The 21,885-nt window shown below is 44.2% G+C and overlaps 1 protein-coding gene across 5 annotated transcripts in view; it reads right to left on the reverse strand.

The window, feature by feature from the left end:
* Window positions 1-21,885, reverse strand: part of sema6a (sema domain, transmembrane domain (TM), and cytoplasmic domain, (semaphorin) 6A) — a 106,676-nt gene that overhangs the window by 49,634 nt on the left and 35,157 nt on the right. For all 5 annotated transcript variants that reach the window (XM_041936256.1, XM_041936255.1, XM_041936251.1 and 2 more), the window contains 2 exons: window positions 11,814-11,979; window positions 10,759-10,876 (listed from right to left, as the gene is read on the reverse strand). In XM_041936256.1, coding sequence (XP_041792190.1) covers window positions 10,759-10,876; window positions 11,814-11,913 — 218 coding nt within the window. In that variant the 5' untranslated portion in view covers window positions 11,914-11,979. The remainder of the gene's footprint in view (window positions 1-10,758; window positions 10,877-11,813; window positions 11,980-21,885) is intronic.

The following is a 21,885-nucleotide window of genomic DNA, read 5'->3' on the forward strand; positions in this document are numbered from 1 at the left end:
GAGAAATCTATAATTGACTGCTCCATAATTTTCAGCAGTAACCTTCCCAGCTACGCTCCTTGTCTTGTGCCTCTCTTGTCCCGGCGCTGACAGCATCCTCGAGGGCCGAGGCCTTCCAGCCGCAGGGTTTTTGGTTCCAGCAGAGATTAGAGGGAGCCAAGCGATGAGGCGTCCCTCAAACATCCTGACTGGCGATGGAGGAGGACAATGGAGCGGCTGTGTCTGTGTCAACACCGGCTCTCTAAACACACACATGTAGAAGGAGACGTGCTCGCACAAACACGCACATGCACCCTTTCACCTCCTCACCACCGCACCTGAACTCATATTACAACTTATTCACTTCTCTCCGGTGTGTGAGTCACATCCATACAACTCCACCGTGGAGAAGAGAGGACAGAAAGCAAACGCAGGGTGTTCAAGGACTATACTGGTGATATTGTATGCTGTAGACCTTTAACTACAAAGCAAATACACTTAACGTTATTGCAGACCGTTTTTCCAAAGCAAATCTGAAGCTCTATAATTGATTTCCTACCATCCAGGCTGCTGGTGGTTTCCATTTAGTTAATAACTAAATCCTTTTGAGAGATTCTAAAAGTTGATCCATCACAACATTTCAGTGCCTTTATTTCCTGGCAAAGTGATAAAATTGTCAAAGGTGTAATCTGACATGTGTAACCCTGTAAAAGACCATTATTAGTATTGTTATATTTGTTAATCATTTAGTTTATATAATGTCAAAATATAGTGGAAAGAGACTCGATCTCTAGTTATGTAAAACAGAGAAAGTCAGCAGATCCTCACACTGGAGAAGCTGCAACCAGTGATATTTGCTGAAAAGACACCTGCAACTATTAAGTAATTATCATTATTATGGAAGCTTTTAAGAGGTTGTTGGTAAGCTGCTATGACTGAAATCTTGAAGGTTGTACCACGAGCACAACCTACAACACCGCACTTTCAGCTTAGTTATTAGAGATATGAGCACTTCATCCTATCAGCTTTTTAAAGAATATTTTCTTGTTTCTTGTGTCCTCAAAAGCTAAAAAAAGACAAGGGTCCTACTGACCTTGCAGCCTAAAGCCCAGGTCAGATTTCAAGACCGTTCTTGCCCGCTGAGCAGAGATCAGACTAAACAACTGGTCTGAGCAAAAGCTGCTGTCCTGCCAGGGCAAGAAAGAGGAATGACACAACCTAATTCTATGATGCAGCAGCTCGTAGTGTGACTAAAAGGAGGTTCTGCATTGTTTATTGTCTCATAGAATAGAATCTATTTACATTACAGATGTATATGTGCAGAATGAAAAATGCTGCATGAGTGTTTTTCCGCTTAATTTGCATAGACTTATCCAGACCTTCCAGATCAGGTAAAATCCTTTACGTAAAGTTTTGTAATTACTCATGAAGTGCAGAAGAAGATGAGTTGGAAATCTTTAGAAAATAGTTGTTTGTCAAAGCAATGCAAAAGCCAGCTCATTTATTACCCTTCCTCTTTATCATGAGTTTAACTCCCTTTAACTGCCGCCTCGGTTAATGTCACATTTCACGGCGAATCTTGAACCACTCACACCACGTTTCAGACAGGGTCCAACAAAATTATCAGGACTTGTCAGGGAGTCTTTAGCCTAGAGCCCAATCAAACCACATCATAATTAATCTATACCAGGGGTTTTCAAAGTCTGACGCTGTGCCCATCCCTGTGGCCTGTGGGCGACTACTTGAGACCCATTTTTTAGCCCATATTTATTCATATATTGGCAAACTGGCACCAAATTAGCTGTTAGCAGCTCCTGGCCGGCAATGCACCCATGGATGTACATACAACTGAAGGAAGCGGCGCTCTGGAGTTACAAGGAGCATCTTCCTCCTGAACTCCTCAGAGTCTAACACTATGTATATCACCTCTGAAAGAGTTGTGACTCAGGGAAGTGTCATTTTTTACCCAAATTGCAGCAAGGGTTGAGAGGTACCTTAATTTTCTCCATGAGCTTTGTGTCATGGCTGCAGCTGCTGCTCCAACTGTTGCCCGGGTTAATAAGCGGGCCAAATCAGCCCACAGAACTACATTAACTGACTTCCCGTTGTTTTCAGCACACCAGTATGAAACTGCCTGTTGTCCCTCACGCGGTATCTTGCCTCAAGTCATTTCCCTCAGCTCTCCGGCGCCCTCCTGGGGAGATGCGCCTCACGGTTTGAAAACTTCTTATCTATGACAACCACTGGGCCCAGATCTAATTGGTTCAAATCAGTCTGAATTTGTCTTGCGTGACAAGGCTTTCACTTCGGATACATGTTTATGAGTGACTTCATTTGCTGAAATCTGGAGTTGTTTTGCCGCATGTCATTCTCTTTCCAATCACTTTCTCACTCTTGGCTGTAAACTATGAATCAAACATGCTCTGAGGATGGCGCGGTGCTGATACAAAAAACATAAGGGTCTACTACACTGGGGCCACGCTGCTGCTGATGGAATTCGAAACACCGTGAGATTCTGAGGAGAACTGAATAACGGGAGCTTTTGACAACCGATGGGTGCAGACAATCGGCTGTCAATGTGAATCACTTGGCGTGGGCTTCGCGTTTCCCGAAATTCAGCGACAAAAATGTGTGAGTAGGACGGAAGGTATGCAAATATCCTCTCAGACACAAATATGGAGGCACTGAAAAAGGATGGGTGCAGACAGAGAGAAAGAGCTGAATGATCAAGGCAGGACAGTAGACCAACTGAGCGCGGGCAAGAGTGTGAGATTGAGTGCTATAGAGTGACATAGAGGGTCTCCGTCGGACATGTAGCCATGCGTGGCCATGAGAACACAGGGGCTTTGTGTGGAAGAATGTCGTTTTCATAACAGCGCATTTCTTCTGGGGTGACGGCGGGCCAGCTTGGTCCATCTGCTGGGCTTTTGTCAAACTATCTCGCACTCCGATAGCAGAAAAGAGAGGAACGCGATTAGCATGCACCCCACACCTTTCGCCACCACCCCTCTTTCCGCAAACTAAATGCCTGCACGTCCACCCTCCTCTCCACCTCCCGCCTTTTCTCTCTCATCACCCTCTTCACCCATATTCCTCTCTCCTCGTAACTGGATCATGGGTGGTAGAGGAGGGTCCATTGTATGTTGTTTTGGCTTTCCCTGGTTCAAATCCTCTTCACAAAGTAGGTGGGAGGGAACCGGGGAAGCCAGCAGGCACCTTTGGGCTGTGAAGGGAGTTGTTGAGGCTCTGAATGGGCTCAGGGCATCGAGAGGCCCTCGGTGATGCGGTGGCATGAAATACAACAAGCCAGGGTTCACTCACCCCCAAGCCGAGGCAGGTTGTTCTTTTCGAAGGCTGAAGTTCTCATTATGGTTTTTTACATTCTCTCCGCATTTCTTTTTTGTGAGTGTGTGCATATGAGTGTATGTGTGTTTTTGTGTGTGTGGGTCAGTGGGGTGAGGGGCTTGTTTTGAGCATGCACACTTAGTGCAATTAGACAGGCATGCATAATAAGTGCATAAAAGATGTGTTTCTTTTTTACATTTATTGATTAAAATGGTTCTAAAAATATTTTTCCACAGCTCCATTTTTATTGCTAGGAGGGCCAGTAAGTAAAGTAATTAGTAATTAATGTTCTCAACTTGGTAATATGTGCATTTGACATATGCAATTTTATGTAATTTGTGCCCATGAATTAATTATTTATCCACACCAACTCACAGAAAGTGCCATGAAGCCATATTGCTAACAATATAACCTATGATAAAGAAATGTGACAGATCACACCATGTTTTAATCATAGTACAGACTAGAACACGGACATAGTCTCTGTGACATCACCAGCATGTTTGTGAAGAGTCATCATGACGCTCAGTGACAGTGGCTCCGGCAGCACCTGACTCCGCCAAAATCCTGGCTAATCCAAAAAGGGCCAAAGAGGGTGGGTGGAGCTGAGGTGGACTGAATGAAGGCTGGTTGCTGAAACCTAGCAGCTAGCTGCCACTCAAAGTAGCAAAGCCCGTAATTATATGTAACTAATAAGCCTTAATATCACTTAAATAAGTGAGTGAAATAAAATATCATTATATCATTTAAATAAGTGAGTTATATAAAATTCACAACCCCTACAGTTAATCTAGTGACTATAACTGTTTTTTCTACCAGGCATTAAACATGTTTATTTCTGCTGTGAAGTTGGCCATTTTAATACAGTAGTCTATGGGATTTGACTCGCTTTTGGAGCCAGCCTCAAGTGGCCATTCGGGGAACTGCAGTTGTTGGCACTTGTGCATTGGCCTCATTTTTCATCCCTGGAGGTTGCCACTGGGTTTTAATACACAATATCTTAAGTATACCCACATCTTTCTGTTCAAAATCAAACCCAAGCAATTTGCATTTAGATTAGATTGTCCATTGCCTCACTGTTTATTATGCACTGCATTAACATTAGGCTAACAGCCAAACCTAGCCTGTAATCCTGAAACAACATACAATGTAGCATCAATACAAGTCTCAAGGGGACAAGGACAAATGTAATCAATGTAATGACCAGTAGTGGAAGTAACAAATCATGTTTGGTGTCATTGCTGTAACAAAGTTTGTTTGTGTACTTCTACTTTTTGAGTATTTTTATTTTATTTTTTTTATCAGTCATTTTACTTTTACTGAAGTACTTTTTTTTATCACAGTTATTGATTTTTGCTACACTTCAAGTCACATCCCTTAAAATAAAAGTCACATGACAAAGTCCTGATTAACTGTGTGAGAATGGAACAAAGGAAATGAACCAAATCAGCAGCTGCAGCATAGATGAAGCTGGTGTGTCTGTTCACCTGTCTGTCTGTTCACCTGTCTGTCTGAAGCTGCTGGTGTGTCTGCAGGAGGGCAGAGCTCCAGAGAGCTACATGTACAGGGAGGAGACACTGTGGAATACACACATGTTGACTGTGTGTCTCCCTTGGTGACGCAAACACACCCAAGCTGATGCTAAAATTCTCCTGCGGTGACTTCTCCGTTTGCTACGCTGCTGAGGAACTTCACCTCCAGTGAGGTGTGTGAGCACTTTCTGCTGTTTCTGACAATCCCTGTCACAGTTGGGACTGCAGAGCCTCATTCAGCTGAACAGGTTTGAAAAGAGGACTTTATGGTGCATAGGGTTCACACAGTATTTTTACTTTTACTCGAGTATAATACTCTAGGATTCTTTCCATCTCTGGTAATAACAATGTTGATATAAAGGAAAGACGCCAGTATTTTCATAGGAACCACTATATCAAAACACAAATTCTAGCCTGGCAGCAACACTCTGGGTGTGCCTCTCTAACTGACTGGAGTAGCCACAACAATCTGTAGCTTCAGTTCCTGCTGTTATAATAACATGACATTTATTCAACAGCATAAATCACTTTTTCCAGGCTCTGTATTTATTTGCTAAACACCTTATGAAAAAGAACGTACAAACTTTTAGAGTTTTTTTTTTTTTTTGGATGAAAACATGTTCCAGTTTTTAATTCAGGTGATTATGATCAGTGGAGCTGCATGCTTTGTTTCAGAGTGTGGACGTGGCTGGATGTCGCTGGTGCTGTGAGGAGAGGGAGAGGAGGCAACCGTGTAATCCCAGTCATTAGTGGGTTTTAACAGGATTTGGTGCAGCTACAATAATGGAGACTCTAGTGGCCTCCACTGCGAGACCCAAAGAGACCCGACAGGGAAGAACAGCAGCCACAGAGGCACGACTGTTCCAGAGGACTCGACTGAGGGAAGGTAATCAGGATTTTTTAGTGTGTATGTGTGTGTCTTTGTGTCTGCTAACGGCAACCACAAATTTGGGTCCCTCCACTCTTACACAGATCTGTCTCTCTCACACACACACACGCACACACACACGCACACATTCTCCCTCTGGTTCCCATGCTTCCCAGCCTCATAGAGGGGTGTAAACAGAGTGTGGTTGGTGTTACCATGGTGAAGACCGACTGTGGGTCGGGAATGGGGACTATGCCCTGCATGTGGAGAAACCTGGGGCATGCTCACTAAGCAGGCTATACAGTAACACGTACACACAAACACACACACACACACACACACACACACACACACACATATGCACAGTTATGTATGGACTGTCTGTCTCATTCTCCACATGTTCTCAAACCTGGCTTTCATTCATCACATCTATAACAATAACACTGTATGACAAAAAGAAAAGAAGTAGGCAGATAATAATGAGAAGCCCATGATTCCCCAAACTTTCTGTTTTTAACATCCATCACAGTTTATAAGTTTACAAACTTCCTGGCTCACCTTTGACCTGCTGCTGTTGTGCACACACACACAGTTTTCTTGGGCTAATGAGGCATTCTTTCCAACGTTTTGGGTGCTCTCACGTTCCCCCTGACCTCGCAGTAAAGTGGTTTATATAATGTGATGAAACTGTTGGCTTGTTTACAACCTGTCTGAATATCTTACTACTCAACTCTTACTCCCCTATCAAGCTTTGCACAGATGTAGCCATGTCAGCAGATCTTTGGTGTTACAAATGATGGACCAAACTACAGAAATAAGACCCACTTTGGTAAATTTAAAAAAAATCCTTTCAACAAATAACATTTGTTACCTAATCTAAGCATCATTATGGATAAGTGAGAGCTATTAAAATTCTCTATACCTCCTCTATACAAGGAACCTCCCCAGAGATGCATTTCTCCTGTTTATGGATTCATCCATGTCTATTGTCTGGGCACATTTCTTGCCTCTCTGCCAGTGTGACAATGTGATTGGCCCTCAGCCACATGATCATATACCCAGCCAGTGAGTGTGGGTGGCCCATTGGCTGATATGGACGTGCATGTAGATGATTGGTTCTCTTTTATATATTTACTTTTGAAGCTTTTAAATTGTTTTTGTTCCATACACATCTTATATGTGTTGCTGGAGTTTTGGCCTCTTCAGCTGATTGATTTTACGCACAAAAAAAAGCATCTCTCAAACTCTTAAACGACCTGACGGTCTAAAAACTCGAAGTTGTTCTCACAAAGGTAGAAATCCAGGATTACATAAACAAAACACACACACACACACACACACACACACACACACGGTTTCTACTGACATCTTCAGGGCTGACAGCAATGAGCTTGATGTCCCCAAGGCAAAAAAAAGAAGAAAAGAAAAGAAAAGAGAATGAAGATTAGAGTTTGGATACGTCTGTCTGACTGCTACATGGAAAGTGGCTTCAATCATACGAATTGATTGAACACACACACACAGTGAAGAGGACTGACATTGACATGTCTCGCCGTGGTTGCAGCCACACACCCCCAAATTCATGCCCATACACTCACACACACAGACACACGTGCACAGAGATATTTTCGAGAGATCAGAATGATAAATCGTCCATTGCACTGTGATGAATTCCCTCTGAATGCTGTACATAGTGTACCCTAACCATGAAATATGGACCGCTGGGATAGGAATCCTCCTGCGTCCATCTCTCACTGCATCAAGAGCAGTTTATTGCTTTTACTGAACGTGACTCTGCTGCTAAGCACCTGAAACACACATGACAACAGACTCACATAAACCGCTGAGCTTGAACACGAGGAAGTTTTTATGTTCATTACCTGGACTTTAACACGCATCATGTCTCAGTTTATCATGGATAATTTAGAGCTGATTGCTGCCATAAAAATGCATGAAACAGCAGCTTCACATAAGCTGAATTGGTACAAGGTTTGGATCTCATGTCCATCGATGACTTCGCAAACACCACTTGCTCTGATTCATAACTATTTTCTGTGTGCGACTGCATCAGCATGCAGAGAGTGATTTGAAGAGGGCCTTGTGAGCACAAAATCTACTATGCATCCCTCTTTTTTAGAGCAGATCTGAGGAAAAGTGAGAGAAATCACCACTATAGTCAGTCCCATGCTTGTCTTGTTAAAACTGAACAAACAAGAGGCTGTTTGATAGCCTGCATATGAAAAGACAGCAGTCTGATATGTTATAAGGCTGCGCTGTCCCTCTAGATAATGCAGCTGATGGAAATTGAGCCATGGAATAAGATTCAGAATATTAAGGGACTATAGTCATGTGCTGAATTCATAATCAACATTCAATACGTATGAGTCCAAGAGGGCTAATGATATTTTACTCATATTGGAAAAGCTTATGACCTCATCAGCAGATGCCATTTTCTTCAATGTCTCCCCACACACACTGGTTCAAACAGGACTGCAAAAAAGAGTGTCTGATTCCACCAAATCAATACATTTCATTCAAGGCTCCAACCCGAGTGTGAATTATCAATCACCGCATCTGTTGCTGAGTTCCCGCGTTGCCAAAGACTTGCCTCCTTCCCTCTGCGGATTAAGCCACTTTTGTCTATTTACAATTTCATCAGTTGCTATGTTTGCATGCATCTCATAGCTTAAAAATCTTGTGATTTTATTGCCAGCGTCAAAACAGAAGCCAAAGGGATTTAATACACTGAGCAGCCATTCAAAAAACAGCCTGAAACAGTGTTGAGCTTTGGACTGCGTTCACAGTGGCCATCTGCAAGCTGCTGCGCACCAAGAACTGAGGCTCACTGGTCTAGAGGCATGATGGCAAAGCTGTGTGATGCTGGCCCCAGAATAAACAAGTCATTTGACTGGACAACCATCATAAAAGCCACTATTGATGTTGCCTTTTTTTTTCTTTTTTTTTTTTGCTGCAGCATTGTTCGTTGTTTCGTAGCTCGATTCTTGCTGGGTTGACTGTTGGCCTGCTTTCACATTGATCTCTGAAGTGGCGATTGTCTCAGCCGTTTGCCTCAAACTGTTTGTCATTCAACTTTTACATGGCTTTATCGATATCCTGCTGGAGACGATGGATTTCTGCGCACAGGCCGTCGTTTGTGTGTCCATGTAATCGACTCCAACATTCTTCTCTGTGTCAGGATCAATGGCGGTCGTCCGGCTCGGTCTAATCCGAGGCAGCCATTCCAGTTATTCAGGGGTCACATACCTCGGCCATGTGTCAGAATTCCCGCCTGCTTTAAGGAAGTACGCGAGTGTGGGACCGACGCACCAGGTGACCTCGCACATGCAAACACGATCACAGGCTGCAGCACCCACGCCCACCGGCACACCAACACATGTTCGCCATCTCAAAAGCGTCTCCATATGCACACATACGACCACATATCGCTCTCGGGAAATTACTTTTAAATCCGCGCGACAACTGGTCTCACACACACACTCTCTCATGTACACACCCCTCCAATAAACCTTCTGTGTCTCATTTCCCTGCCCTACCCCTCAGGCCCCTGCCACCCCATGTGGAGCAGGTGGGCAACAGGCACACACACACACACACACACACACACACACACACACACACACACACACACACACACACACAGACTCTCTCTTTCGCTCTGTTTCCTTTCCCACTCTCCAAACGCCTCCTCCTAATGACCAAAGATATGTTGAAAAGCTCTGCCACTTAAAGCAGCAGCCTCTCTCAGCCACTTAATTTGACATGCTTGGGAGGAAAACAAAGAAAGACCCCTATTGTGGCTTTTAACAGTATCCAATCAAGCCTGCCACTCAATTAGCCGTGGACGGCACAGGACAAATGGACAAGGATCCTTTTTATTAAGACCTTTTCATTGCTGCCTTAACGTTATATTCCAGAGCGCATTGAAGGTGAACCTAACTGTTGACGCTTTCGACATGGATCTGACTGTTTTTACTAGAGATGGAGCAACGTGAACATTTCAAAAATACTGACGACAAGAGAGAAGTCAAAATCAATAGCGTTTCTTTCCTTGACTCCAGATGGTGTAATTGAGCTATATTATCTCTGAAAGTTGAGTCACACAAAAATAAAGGTGGAAAAACACATTGACTGGTAGACAGAAAGCAATAAAGGCAGGTGACAGACAAGGGAAAAAAACAGCCCGGCAGAGAAACAAAGCGTTTTGAAAATCGATTCGCGAGGGCAACTAGGCTGCCAACAAATAAAGAGTCAAAACTTCTGTATTAGTCCTGTATTACTGTTTATTGACAACACAGAAGGTGCCTTAAGGTGTTTTAGATCGTGCATTTAGATCCTAAATGTGGATTATATCACAAAGAACTTTCTAACTCTTGAGATTAGTGTTGAATTCATCTGTAGTTTTTATCTGCCTCTGCGCGTGTGTTTGTGTGAGTTTGTATGTCTGCCTGTTAAACCAAAAGAGGGTACAAGTCTTCGGGGACATCCTTCAAGGTAAGGAAGGTTTTGGCAGACGGCGAACCCCAAAGAGAAAACAACACAAAAGTAATGAAAGAAAAAGCCCAGACGGCAAAGTGCTTTATAAGTCTCAGCATTTTGCTCAGAATTAGTCCCTCCTGATTCCCGAAACTTTAAAAGAAAACAGCACAGCAGGCCTCCAAAGTTCAGCTCGACAGCCCGACTGCTGTGGATCTCACAGCCCACAGCCATTATAGAGTTAAAAGGGAATCACATGTTCACAATCCTCAGCTGGCTGCAATTGATGAGAATCATTCATCGCTGAAAGTCAAATTCAATCAGCAGCTCTAATATGTGAGGGGATGATAAAGGATTCAATAATCCCGGTGGAAGCCCACTCGCTCAGTTTAATTAATCCTAATCTACAGTGGCCTCCTTTATTCCACACGGAAAAGAACCAAAACTTGCAAGAAGTTTCTTCTTCTGATATAGCTTCAGTATTTGAGGAATTCTCTCGTGCACGAGAGAAAATCAAAGCAAACAGCTATCATCACCCACCTGGCAGCGATGTATAACGTCCTGTTCATGATCATGATCAGCTGGATGTCCAGTTTGTGCCGCTGGGTGTTGTTCCTGCCAGGTTTGTGGCCTACAAACGCTGGATACTGCTTCGTGTCTGCAAGGGGAGGACAAAAATGAATCCCTGCATTGGTCCCTTTACATTTTTAACTGTCGTAACTAGAATTCAACAGATTAATCGGTTTGGCTGGTTGGGGGTGTATCAACTGCTCCAAAGTACTGTTTGGCCTTTAAAAACCCACTATGGGTCGACCTCTTGTAATAACAGCTGTAATGTATGAATTTCAAAGTTTTTATCACGTGTCTCATGGGTTTTAGCCCAACTGTCAAACCACAACCCCACCTCAGCCGCTGGTTGAGCTCCTCCTGCGACCATAAATTGTAGGCTAAAATTGGCCTGCACCGTACCATGCAATCGTTCTATTGTTAGTGGCTTTGGATGAAAGCGCTTTGTTTGAACAAACAGTCTGATAGAGGAGCTGGTCTATGTGAGGTTGGCTGGCTTCTCTTTCAGCTCTCCTGGCCAGGAGCGTTGGTACAGCGTCAGGCCCACAGATAGAAGGACGGGGCAGGACAGAGAGAAAGAAACACAGAGAAAAACAGAGGAAACAATGACCGTATCTTTATAGCCTGCAACAGCGTTTAGACTATCACACACAGCATTAGGAGCCCGACAGAAAAATAGTGGATTATCCTTTGATGTGGGGTGGGCTCCGTTTCAAATGCTGCTTTAAGTCCTTCATTTTTGTGTGTGTAGAGAGCCTATCCTTGGGCGCCAAATTACCCTCCATGCCTTCAAAATGCATTCAGTGTTGGGGGAGATGGGGGTTGCAGAGGAAGCAAGGGTTGAGAGGGATGTGGAGGAGCAAAGGGATAGAACAAGTGAGAGCGATAGCGAGAGGGGGATTGGCCAAGTGGAGGACAAAAAGGAGAGAGAAAAAGAGTGCAGGGAGAGGGCAAGGGAGGACTTGTAATGAGAGGAGGAATCATGCAAAGAGGAAGGAAAGAGCAGGAAGAAAGAAGGATATACTTACAGTTGCCGTGTGAGATGCTAATAGGCTCGCTGTCTTCGGGGAAGCCCGCCCCGGCTATTTGCAGTAGCGTGAAGTAGAGTAACAAGGCCTCTGACCTCATGGTCGCACCAACACTGCTGCTGTTGTAGCTGCTGCTGCTGGTCCTCTGCTACAGATTTACCTCAGCCTGTGCAAAGAGTGGCAGAAAAGGAGGAGGAGGAGGCGGAGGAGATGGGGAGGGATGAAGGGAGAGACAGAAGAGAAACAAAGTTTGTCACGGGAATCTTTTTTCACCTGACTGCCTCCTCATTTACTCTCCCTGCTCGGTTTCTGCAGCCTTTGTGTGAAACAAAGGTTTCAGAAAAACGAACGGCCAAATAAATTCAAGTCCACCTGAATTAGCTGTTTGTGCATTTTGCACGGCCCATTGCAGTCTGTCAGAGATATATTTATATATGCATTTTCGATGACTCAAGTGAGCCGTGTTGCAAGCGAAACAGAATTAATTGGATTAGGGTGTTAATATGCGTCATAGATCGATGTCAGGCAGAGAAGAAGAAGAGCCTCTCTCTTCCTCTCTCTCTCCCTGTGTGTGACAGGGTCTTAGTGAAGTGGGAGAGCTCTTGTTGAGATTAGCCTGCTGCGGTACCTGGAGATGGGGCGGGATGGCATGGCAAGTACCTAATTTCCCACTTGTCAGTCTCCTACAAGGGTAGCAATCCCACATCCTAACTCCTACAGGCCGATGACTACCGCGGGCTAAATCAGTGCATCAGTGTGGCTATTAAACACTCCAATTTACCACCGCAATAGTTTATGAGCCACCTGCAGGCTTGCACTTTCCTTTCTTTCCTCTTCATCTCATTTCTCATTGCACTCGGTCTCTACCTTAAATGTCAACTGTTGACTCTCTATTCTCACTCAGTGAGCGTGACGACTGGCCATTTCCTGAAGAAGACACACTTTTCTTAATTATTTACCTTTAAATCCTAGAAAACACAATGTCCTCATCAAGCTGGTTTCCTAATGTAATGTATACGTGACCACTGAAGTGGATTTTATAGCAGATGCCCTAAATTGTGTTGATGTAATGTCTTCATTGCACAAACCATGGCAACTGAGCTATTTCCACTGCAGTTTGTGGCAACAAATTACACCCATAAATCATCCAAGACAATTATTGCGTCTGTAATCTAATCAAGAATAAAGCTTTTAATTTGCATAAAGCACGTTCTTCTTTCTTTTCTCAGTTGAAGCTGCAGGGGTGAGACGTTGCCGGGTAGATAGAGTAAGGGATGCTTCAGGGATGAAGAATTGAATAAAATAGTCGATTTCATTTGCTCAAGTCTGATAAAAGTTGTTTATCCCACGCTGTATTTTCATTCGCTATTGTATGTCCGAGGGGGAACGCACAGGGGGGAGGAAGGATGGAGAAAGAGAGAAAGAAGGAGGGAAATACTTTCTCTTTTCTTTGTCACGTCTCTCTCCCTCCCTCCCTCTCTCTTCCTCCCTCTCTCTCTCTCTCCCTCTCTCTCTCCCTCCCTCCCTCTCTCTCTCTCTCTCCATGCTCCTGTGAATCTCATTCAGGAGAGGAATGAAAACACTATTCACTGGGAGAATCACTTTAACACTGAGGAGAATACCAATACTAAAGCCTGGATACGACCTTGATCTCACAAGCCTCTCTGTCCCTCTCCCTCCTTTTTCCCTCCTTGGCCTCCTCCTCTTATCCTTACACTGTTTTTTTTTTTTTTGATACTATACTCTAAATTCTAGGAGGAAAATTTTCCCTCACCCTCACCTTTATCATACAGCAAAGGCTGACTGAGCTATGCTTGCGCTGTTGCATTCCAACTTTGTCTGAGTCGTAAATAAAAATGTTCTCTTTCTTCTCTCTACAGGAAACCTCTGTGGAGGACTGAAATGTGTTTTTCTCCAAAACCTTGACCCGGAAGTCCTCCAGTAATTGACTGATTGATGAGCAGGAAGTGGCGGGAGGCACAGAGGTTTAGCCCTGAGGGAGCGAACACAGTGAATGACAGATAGAGGCTGCCCTGAGCAAGAAAGGAGATCTGTACTACAGTCTAATAAATGGGAAAAATTCTATAGTGCCATTTTCAGATTTAGATTAGCTGCCTCTCCCTTATGAATGTCGTGTTATTGTTCAATGAAATGAATCGCACAGGGTTAATCGTACTGCTACCGGACATTTATCCTGCACATGCTGAAGGCGAGGGGTATCCTCCATCTATATCAGCGAGGTGTAATAGCATGCTAAAAACTGTTAGTCAGACCATCTCACACTGCCTCCTGTGATAAACAAAATAAATTGAGCACAAAATGACTTAAGTGAAACACCGAAACCTTCCAGTGGCCCTTTCGTTACCAGCTGCCACACATGAGTAACGGGGGGGGAGCGAGACGCAGGCTGTCTTTACCGAATTACTCTTTTTGTGGACGAGCAAATTGCTTCCTTGTGAGTGTGACTGTGTGTGTGCGTGCATTAAATCCTGTTGTAAAATGCTACTCCTGCGGACCACTCTAGACGTCTGTTTAAACACACTCAGACACACACAAGCTGTGAACATCAGGAGCAAAGAATCAAGACTCAAGCTTCAACAATAAATTACCGACTACCAAAAACCACAGTTGCGCAGGTGGAAGTGTGTGGATTTCCTCTCTTGTAAAAGCTCTCCTTGAAATCAACCAAAGAGAAGACATAAAGAGTAACAGTGGCGCCCTGTGCCTCCTCCTCAGGCTTTTAATAGATAATAACATTTTGAGAACCTTAGCTGCTATTCCCTCACACCTCCCTCGCATTCTCAGTGATAAAGTGGCTGGTTGTGTGTGTGTGTGTGTGTGTGCTTAAGTGTGTGTAATGCAGAATGAGGAGTTAATCAAGCTGAATGCTGGCAGGAGGCCACCAGCAGGTAATAAAAACACAAGGACCCCCCAGAATCGCTCTACGTATAAATAACTATACACATATGTGCACGCACACACACTCAGTCACCTTGCATCCTCACAAGATGCGAACACACCAAAAGGCTTGAAGAAGACACACATAACCTCAAATCGTATTGGCAACAAACAAATTTACACACTCAAAGTGGACAGGAAATCACAAACACACTGAGCCACTCTCCCTCCCCATACGGGGGCTGCCGACTCAAACTGCATTAGCTTTAACAATAAACATATTATCAGGCCTAATGATGTTATCGCTGCTGCTGCATCAACATGTTAGCTGTGGGCGCTGGGAGCTTAAACGTACACGCAATAACACACGCTCGCTGGAGTGACGGGGTCGGCCGCGGTGGGCGCCAGGTGAGGAGGAAATGTTACCCGTCATTCAGGTCAAGTGCACAAACAAACAAAGACATTTTCCCACACATACGCACAAACGCACACGAGTAGTTCTCGAGACGGTCCTGGCCATTCATCTCCGGAAGGCCGCCCACCGTGCCAGCCATCAGACTGCGCAATGAAGTGAGAGACTGCCATTTAATTACATCGGCACAGGCCTGTTGATGATAGGCTGACATTTCTGAATGTGTTCAGAAGCTGCTCTCCCAAGAAAAACCACAGCATCAGTCATTCCAGCAAATGTCCAGGAACGGCACACGTTTACGCTCAAGTGACTAAGCACTCCACGGCCTCGTCCGTCATGAGAAAAAGGAGGAAGTAGCGTGACGTCGTTACGGAGCCGCAAAGACCGCAGAGGGAGGTGTCCAGGGTGGGTGGATGAGTCAATAAAAAGTCAGACTTGAACATGTGGGACAGCTGTTCTTTCCCTAACTAAGTTTTTTTTGTGCCTAATCCTAAAAACCCTTAACCATAGCAGTGCAAGATCAGCTTTACCGTTAGGGGTTTTTATTTTCTTTCATTAGAACAGCCTTCGAAGGCGCTGACCAATGATAAGTAGTCCTGTCGATATGGGATCAGAAACTTGGAGGACTTCTTGTGTTTACATTAGTCTGTGTGTTCTTCACTGCTTCCTTCATGTCCACCAGTCTGTACTTGAACCCTTTCACACATATTCTGAGTGGCTGTTATGTGTAAAAGTGGTTTACATAACAGAGCTGTGCAGGATAGTTGACCTGGTGGTTCAGGGTGTGTGCTGCACAAGGTCGTATGTTCTATCATCTGCATCATGTGATCAAATTGTGCAACAGTGAACTGTTTGCATTTCCTTGTCTTTTTGCAGTTGATCCTGGTCGAGTCTGGAGTAAGAGTTCCATATGAAGATTTTTAAGTAGCAGCTTCTTATAAATGCTGTCTGACAGCTTCGATACGTGCAGCCTGCTGGTGTTTATATTTGGCAGTCTGGGTAATGTCCGCAGATTGGTGCTGAAGGGTTTACATATGACAGAAATCCCAAAGAGAGGGTGTAGCTTACTGGCAATGTGCTGCTACTTGTCTGTAATTGCGGCCAGTCACCACATTTAGAGGAGCTGCTGCTAGTTGTCTCTTTAGTTGGAATTTTGTACTAGATGACAAGCAGAATACAGAAAGAGTGTTTGTGTTTTTGCATTAGTTTCAGGAATTTTGTGTGCTAATAAAAAGTTGTGGCTTCACCAAATTAGGAGGAAACATATTTGTCCCTGTTACTCATCCAGACGTCACCATCATCGGGACTCTTCAGTACAAAGCAGTTCCAGAGAAAAGTGTTCACATTGTGTTCTGTGGACTATCCAGACATTGTTTCTGAAAACTGTTAAATTATTCAACAGTTATTTTTGTAGGAACAATTCAAGTTCATTGCATTCAGGTAGAGGTGGAAAACCTTGACAAATACATTCAAAACTGACTGTATGCCTCCATAGCATTAAAGATAAACCTACCTAAACATGAATAAACACAGTAAAAAGGATGCCTGAGAAAGAAGAGGTCTGTGTGATGCTTTTCAAGGTTGCTGGAACCGAATAAAAGCCCAAGTGATTTTACAGGTGCGTGAATGTCAGCGGGGGATTTCCTGCAACTTCAGAAGTTTCTGCTGAGTGACAATCTCACAGCGTTACAGAGCAGAAACAGACTTTACACGAGAGTGTGAACGCAACACCCCCAACACCAGACCACAATAAAACTTTACACTTTTACAACTCAGCCACACAGATGCAATAATGCTACACCTAACTGAGTTTCAGACCACCGTCCATAGTAACACTTGTTCACAGGCAGGCTGGAGGAAATGATTTTGGGTGAGGTGTGAAAGTAGAAGAGGACCTAGCAGAGAACATTGGAAACACAGCCAGGTGAGAATAATGCATTGATCCAGCATATGGGGATAAAAAATGGAACACATCCAACCACCTAGGGCTCCCAAATGGGGAGGATACTCTGGCAGGTGTTTACACTTGTCAGGCCTGGCCTGATAAATCAGAGAGAAAAGACAGGAGGAGCTGTCTGCCTGAACCCAGGAGGCCATGATAAGAGGAGGGAATGGAGGGCGAGCGAGAGGGAGGAACCTGCCTGTCTTTTTTTGAGAACGAGAGCCAAAGTAGCATCCAATATAAGCACACGAATACAGACTCACGCACACTCACACGCACACTCCAACAAACAGTCCTTGAGCTATCAAAAAGCATGCTGGTGTTTTCCTTCTCCTCCCCTGTTTTCCATGCCTTAGATGTTGCTTTCAAATGAATATCTGTATGGCGGTAATCCATCATGGTTTGATTATTAAAAGACAATGAAGTGGACATGAATGAGGCACCCTGTCGCTGTAGGCCCTTTATTGAAACAGAAGCCCAAATGCAAGAACGTCTCCCTTTAAAGAGGTGACGGATTGATTTTGGAAGCGGGCCAAAGGCGTCTCAAAAAGCCGAGAGGGAAAAGAGAGGGAACGAGAGAAGTAAGGAGAGCGAGAGGAGAGAGGCAAAGCACCAACTTGGAACAACAGTAACCTAACAAAGACATTCAGTGACTGGAGATAAGCTGCTATCTTTAAAACTCTGCCTTTGTGATCTGAAAGCCATTAGGCCTGGACATGCCTCTGTGCTTCTTAATCATTAAAAACAATTATCTGTCGCAAAGCAATGGATGTCCTCTTTCGGGATGTATTGAGGACACCCTTTTGTAGCCAAATTACCATAGATTTAGCAATAAGAAGAATAAAAAGTAAAAATGCAACAAGGAGAGGAAAGAAAAGGAAAAGACAGCAGAGCAGAGAGGGGAAGAGGAAGGGAGGTTAATGGGTGTTCGCTGTCGGAGAATGATCCAAGATAAACTGACATCACACCAGCCCTGCCACCAGCAGAAACCAACCGGGGAGGAAGATGAGAGGAGATAACTACCTACAACCGACTACATTGTTTTTAAAAGTAGGTCAAGAGCATGTTAGGCTTCTGGGGCTCGGATGAGTTCCCAAAACGTACTCTGGAAAACCTCTAACAGCTAATGGTTTAGCACCAGACAGTATGTTACACGGAGTTAGATAATATGACCAGATGGGGGTTTTAGAGTGTGGACACTCAACACGGAAAATGAACAATGAAGGGAAATATCAGGCAAAGCATGTTCGCTTAGGCCTACAAACTGAACACCACTTTTGTCTCTTTAGCCATGCTAGCGCTGCCGTTTGTTCAAGAGTAAAACATCTCAACAACTTCTGGTTAAATTGGCATGAAATGTCAAGCAAAGATTTATGGTCCCCAGAGGATGAAGCCCTCAACCTTTCGTTAACTTTCCTCATAGTGCCAAAAACAGTTTGACGCTCTTGTTTTTAGTGAAATGTTTCAACAACTGCTGATTGCAGTGAAATTTGGTACAGAACACGTGATCCCCTCAGGATAATTTGTAATCACTTTGGTGATTTTCATCAACCACCATCATGAGGTCAAAATGCTGATTTGTTCAGTGGTTTACGAGCAAATACATGCAAAACTAAAGAGATTCCCATCAGCCTCAGCCATGCTTTGTGTTTAGTGCTAATTAGGTTAATTCTAACATGCTAAACTAAGGTAAACATTATAGCTGTAGTTTTTATTGTGAGCATGGCGACATTAGCCTTTAGCTCAAAGCACTGCAGTGTCTAAGCACAGGCTCATGGAGCTGCTGGGATGGCTCTTCGTTTTGTTTACTCTTTGTCTATCAGGCCCACATACTCATTTATCCTCTACGTTCCCTCACTACCTCTCACAGACTTAATGAAAACATTTGTTATGGTATCCATCATTCCTCCCATTCTCCACTCTCTTCATCCTCCTAATTCTCTCTCCGCTTCTCTTCATCTCCTTGAGAGTGGCAGCAGAGAAGAAAAAGGTGAGCGTGGTGCAGGCTGCTCCTTTTCTTTGTCTGGAAGAAGCATTTATGAATCAAAACAAGCCCCCGCTCGGTGACACACATTCAGCCGCGCGCGCAAACACAAAGCCCAACTCACACCGCACACACAACGGGTGCTTAAGAGATTGACCCCAAAAAGAGAACGAGGTTACACATTTAAATATCAAAACCTTTTCCGGGCCTGTCAATCATCGCTCGCGATGATGCAAGCGGGGCAACTTAATCAATCTGGAAGCAGCTGATAGAGAGCTGTGTGTGCAAAGCTGAGAAAATTGCTGCTGATAAGGACATGCTTGGTAGCACACGGCCTTCCGTCTCCTTCTGTCACTCTTTTTGATCCAATTATCTCTTTGGTCGGACACTACTGCCTGCCTTTTTGATCGTTCGACATGAACCTGTTTATCCCTTTTCTCTTTATATACTTCATAACATTAGGCCAGACTGTCAGTCCATAAAGCAGCGGGTCATTCTGTATAAAAGTCATCTGCCTGGTGCTGAGTTTGACCCTGGTGAGAAGAGCAGAGAGAGCTGAAGGATACAAACCGAGACTCAGTGTTTCTCCTGAGGTGCAGCAGAGAAGAAATACCAGCAAAAAAAATGTCAGAATGTCACTGAGCTAAATGCCACATTAACTCCGCAGAGAGAGAGATGCTGGAATGACTGAAGCTCAGCGCCCTGTGGAGCAGTGATGGGGGTGTTGAAACTGTCACACGCCATAATGCACTTTTTACTTGGAAACTCACATTACGAAGGCCGACTGCGGGGTGCCTTCAGGCGATGCTGCGCCATGCCACGCTATGCTTAGTCATGATACAGACCTGGGACTTCCAGCCTGCAAGGTTGGTGAGTCAAGTAATGCTTTAAAGTAGGCTGCCTGAGGTTAAAAGCACATGACAATATGTTTGGAAATGTGTGTCCAATAGAGATACAAACTAAATGCAGGGGGCAGATAAGACTTCTAGAAATGGGTTAAGCACGTCCTCCTCAGGCTCTCGTCTTCAGCAAACATCAGCTAAGCCATCAGCTGGGAGAAGCATAACACAGAAATCCATTTCTGTTGGTCTCTGGTTAAGTATTTCCAAATCCAAAATGCATGAGCCCTAAAATGATTTTTTATGTAATTTCTGGGAGGGGGGAAAAATGGCTCAGTGAGGGGAGGAGGAGGAGGTTTGGTGGACTTGCAGCAATTCATGCAATAAGTTCCTTGAGTCACAGCAGAAATTAGTTTGGGTGTTTAGAAGAGTATGGGAGAATAAGCTGAGGGACACTGTGTTCCTGAGGTAGTTTTCCCACAAATAAAAGAGGAAGAGGAATCAATAAAACAATAGCTGTCTGGCCAAAGAGCTGGATAGTTACAAACCCTTTTCCTCGACAGGCCCAGACTGTAAATGAGAGAGGCCTCCGAGTCGATATTCAACGGCAGCTCACTAAGTGGTTTTTACTATGGATATAACAGGCTCAAGGAGATTTGGAGGAAAGAAATAGGAATTTTTATCATTGCTGGACCTTGACTAAGCAGACATAAAGTTGTAATCAATACAGCACGTACAGTATGTAAGAAGTCACGAAAATCATATGCATCAGTATCTGCGGCTGACATGACCTCTGTTCTTGGACACAGGCAGGAAGATAAAAATAGCGCCTGTGTTGAACCTTGTACTGCAGTTCAACTCTGTGGCAGAAATGTCAAGACATCTGGCAAAAAAGTCGAAATGCCTCCAAGAATTCACTTTGCAACGGCAACACTGTATACTGCATACAGATGATTATATACTGTCTATATATTGTATTTTTGGCATCTACCTTAACGCTCAAATATGCAGCTGTTTTCTTGTTGTTGTGTTCTTCTTCTCTTCTTCCAACTAAACTGGAAAAACAGACACAGGATATAAGCGGGTGGCCTGCAGGGACGGAATAAGAGGTGTGATGGCTTTCTGTTGTTGTATCCATCTGGTGCTGTTTTCACATCTCATAGCCTCCTGCTTCTTCATAATAGGTGTGCTTCAGAGTTTTAAAAGGTGTGATACAATCTCTATCTGTGCCTCATTGTGCACCTAACGCGATCCTCTCTCTGCTGCTGTTCAGCAAGCTTTGCAGCATGTTGAACTGTGCCGCCGTTCAACAATCCATCAACTGTGCATTTTTGGTAGCTGCACGATTAGCAGTGCAACGCTGCGAAGCACACTGGAGACATACGCATGTCATCAGTTACACGTCCTTGTGAGCAAAGAAAGAAGTGAAAGCCATAAAAGTGCAATGCAAATAATGGAGCTGTATAACACAGGATACCATGCGCATCTGTTTCAGCCATAAAGTCTGCAAATGTAGCATCGTTTCTTTTCATTTTACCATCACAGAAAGTCAGTTCACATCTGTTAATGGCATTTCTCTCGCTGAGCCCCCAGCTCATTTGATGCAGGTTCCATTATGCTAAGTGATTGAGTCTGCGTCCTCGCTGATAACTGGCTGGCTGGCCTTCCGTTCCACAGCAACCGGCCTATCAGATCTGACTGAGCATGATGCTAATCTCTATTAAGCTAATGTGCTGGCCATGGGTCGGGGGAGAGCAGAGCACACCACAGACACACGCTGTCTTGGTCTCTCTCTCAATATCTGTCTTATTCAGTGAGTACAAACCACCTGGTTCAGTCAGTCTCTGTCCATGATATTCCCTCATTCTCTATCTTCTCTTTTCATTCCTTCCCTTGGCTTCCCTGCAGCTTAACACCACATACATCTTCAGGATGGAATAAGCCGTCGTTCCACAGACTGTTTCTCTCCATTTTCCTCTACGACAGGAAACACATAT

The sequence above is a fragment of the Chelmon rostratus genome, chromosome 5 (assembly GCF_017976325.1).
Source record: "Chelmon rostratus isolate fCheRos1 chromosome 5, fCheRos1.pri, whole genome shotgun sequence".
In the NCBI taxonomy this organism is placed as follows: domain Eukaryota; kingdom Metazoa; phylum Chordata; class Actinopteri; order Chaetodontiformes; family Chaetodontidae; genus Chelmon; species Chelmon rostratus.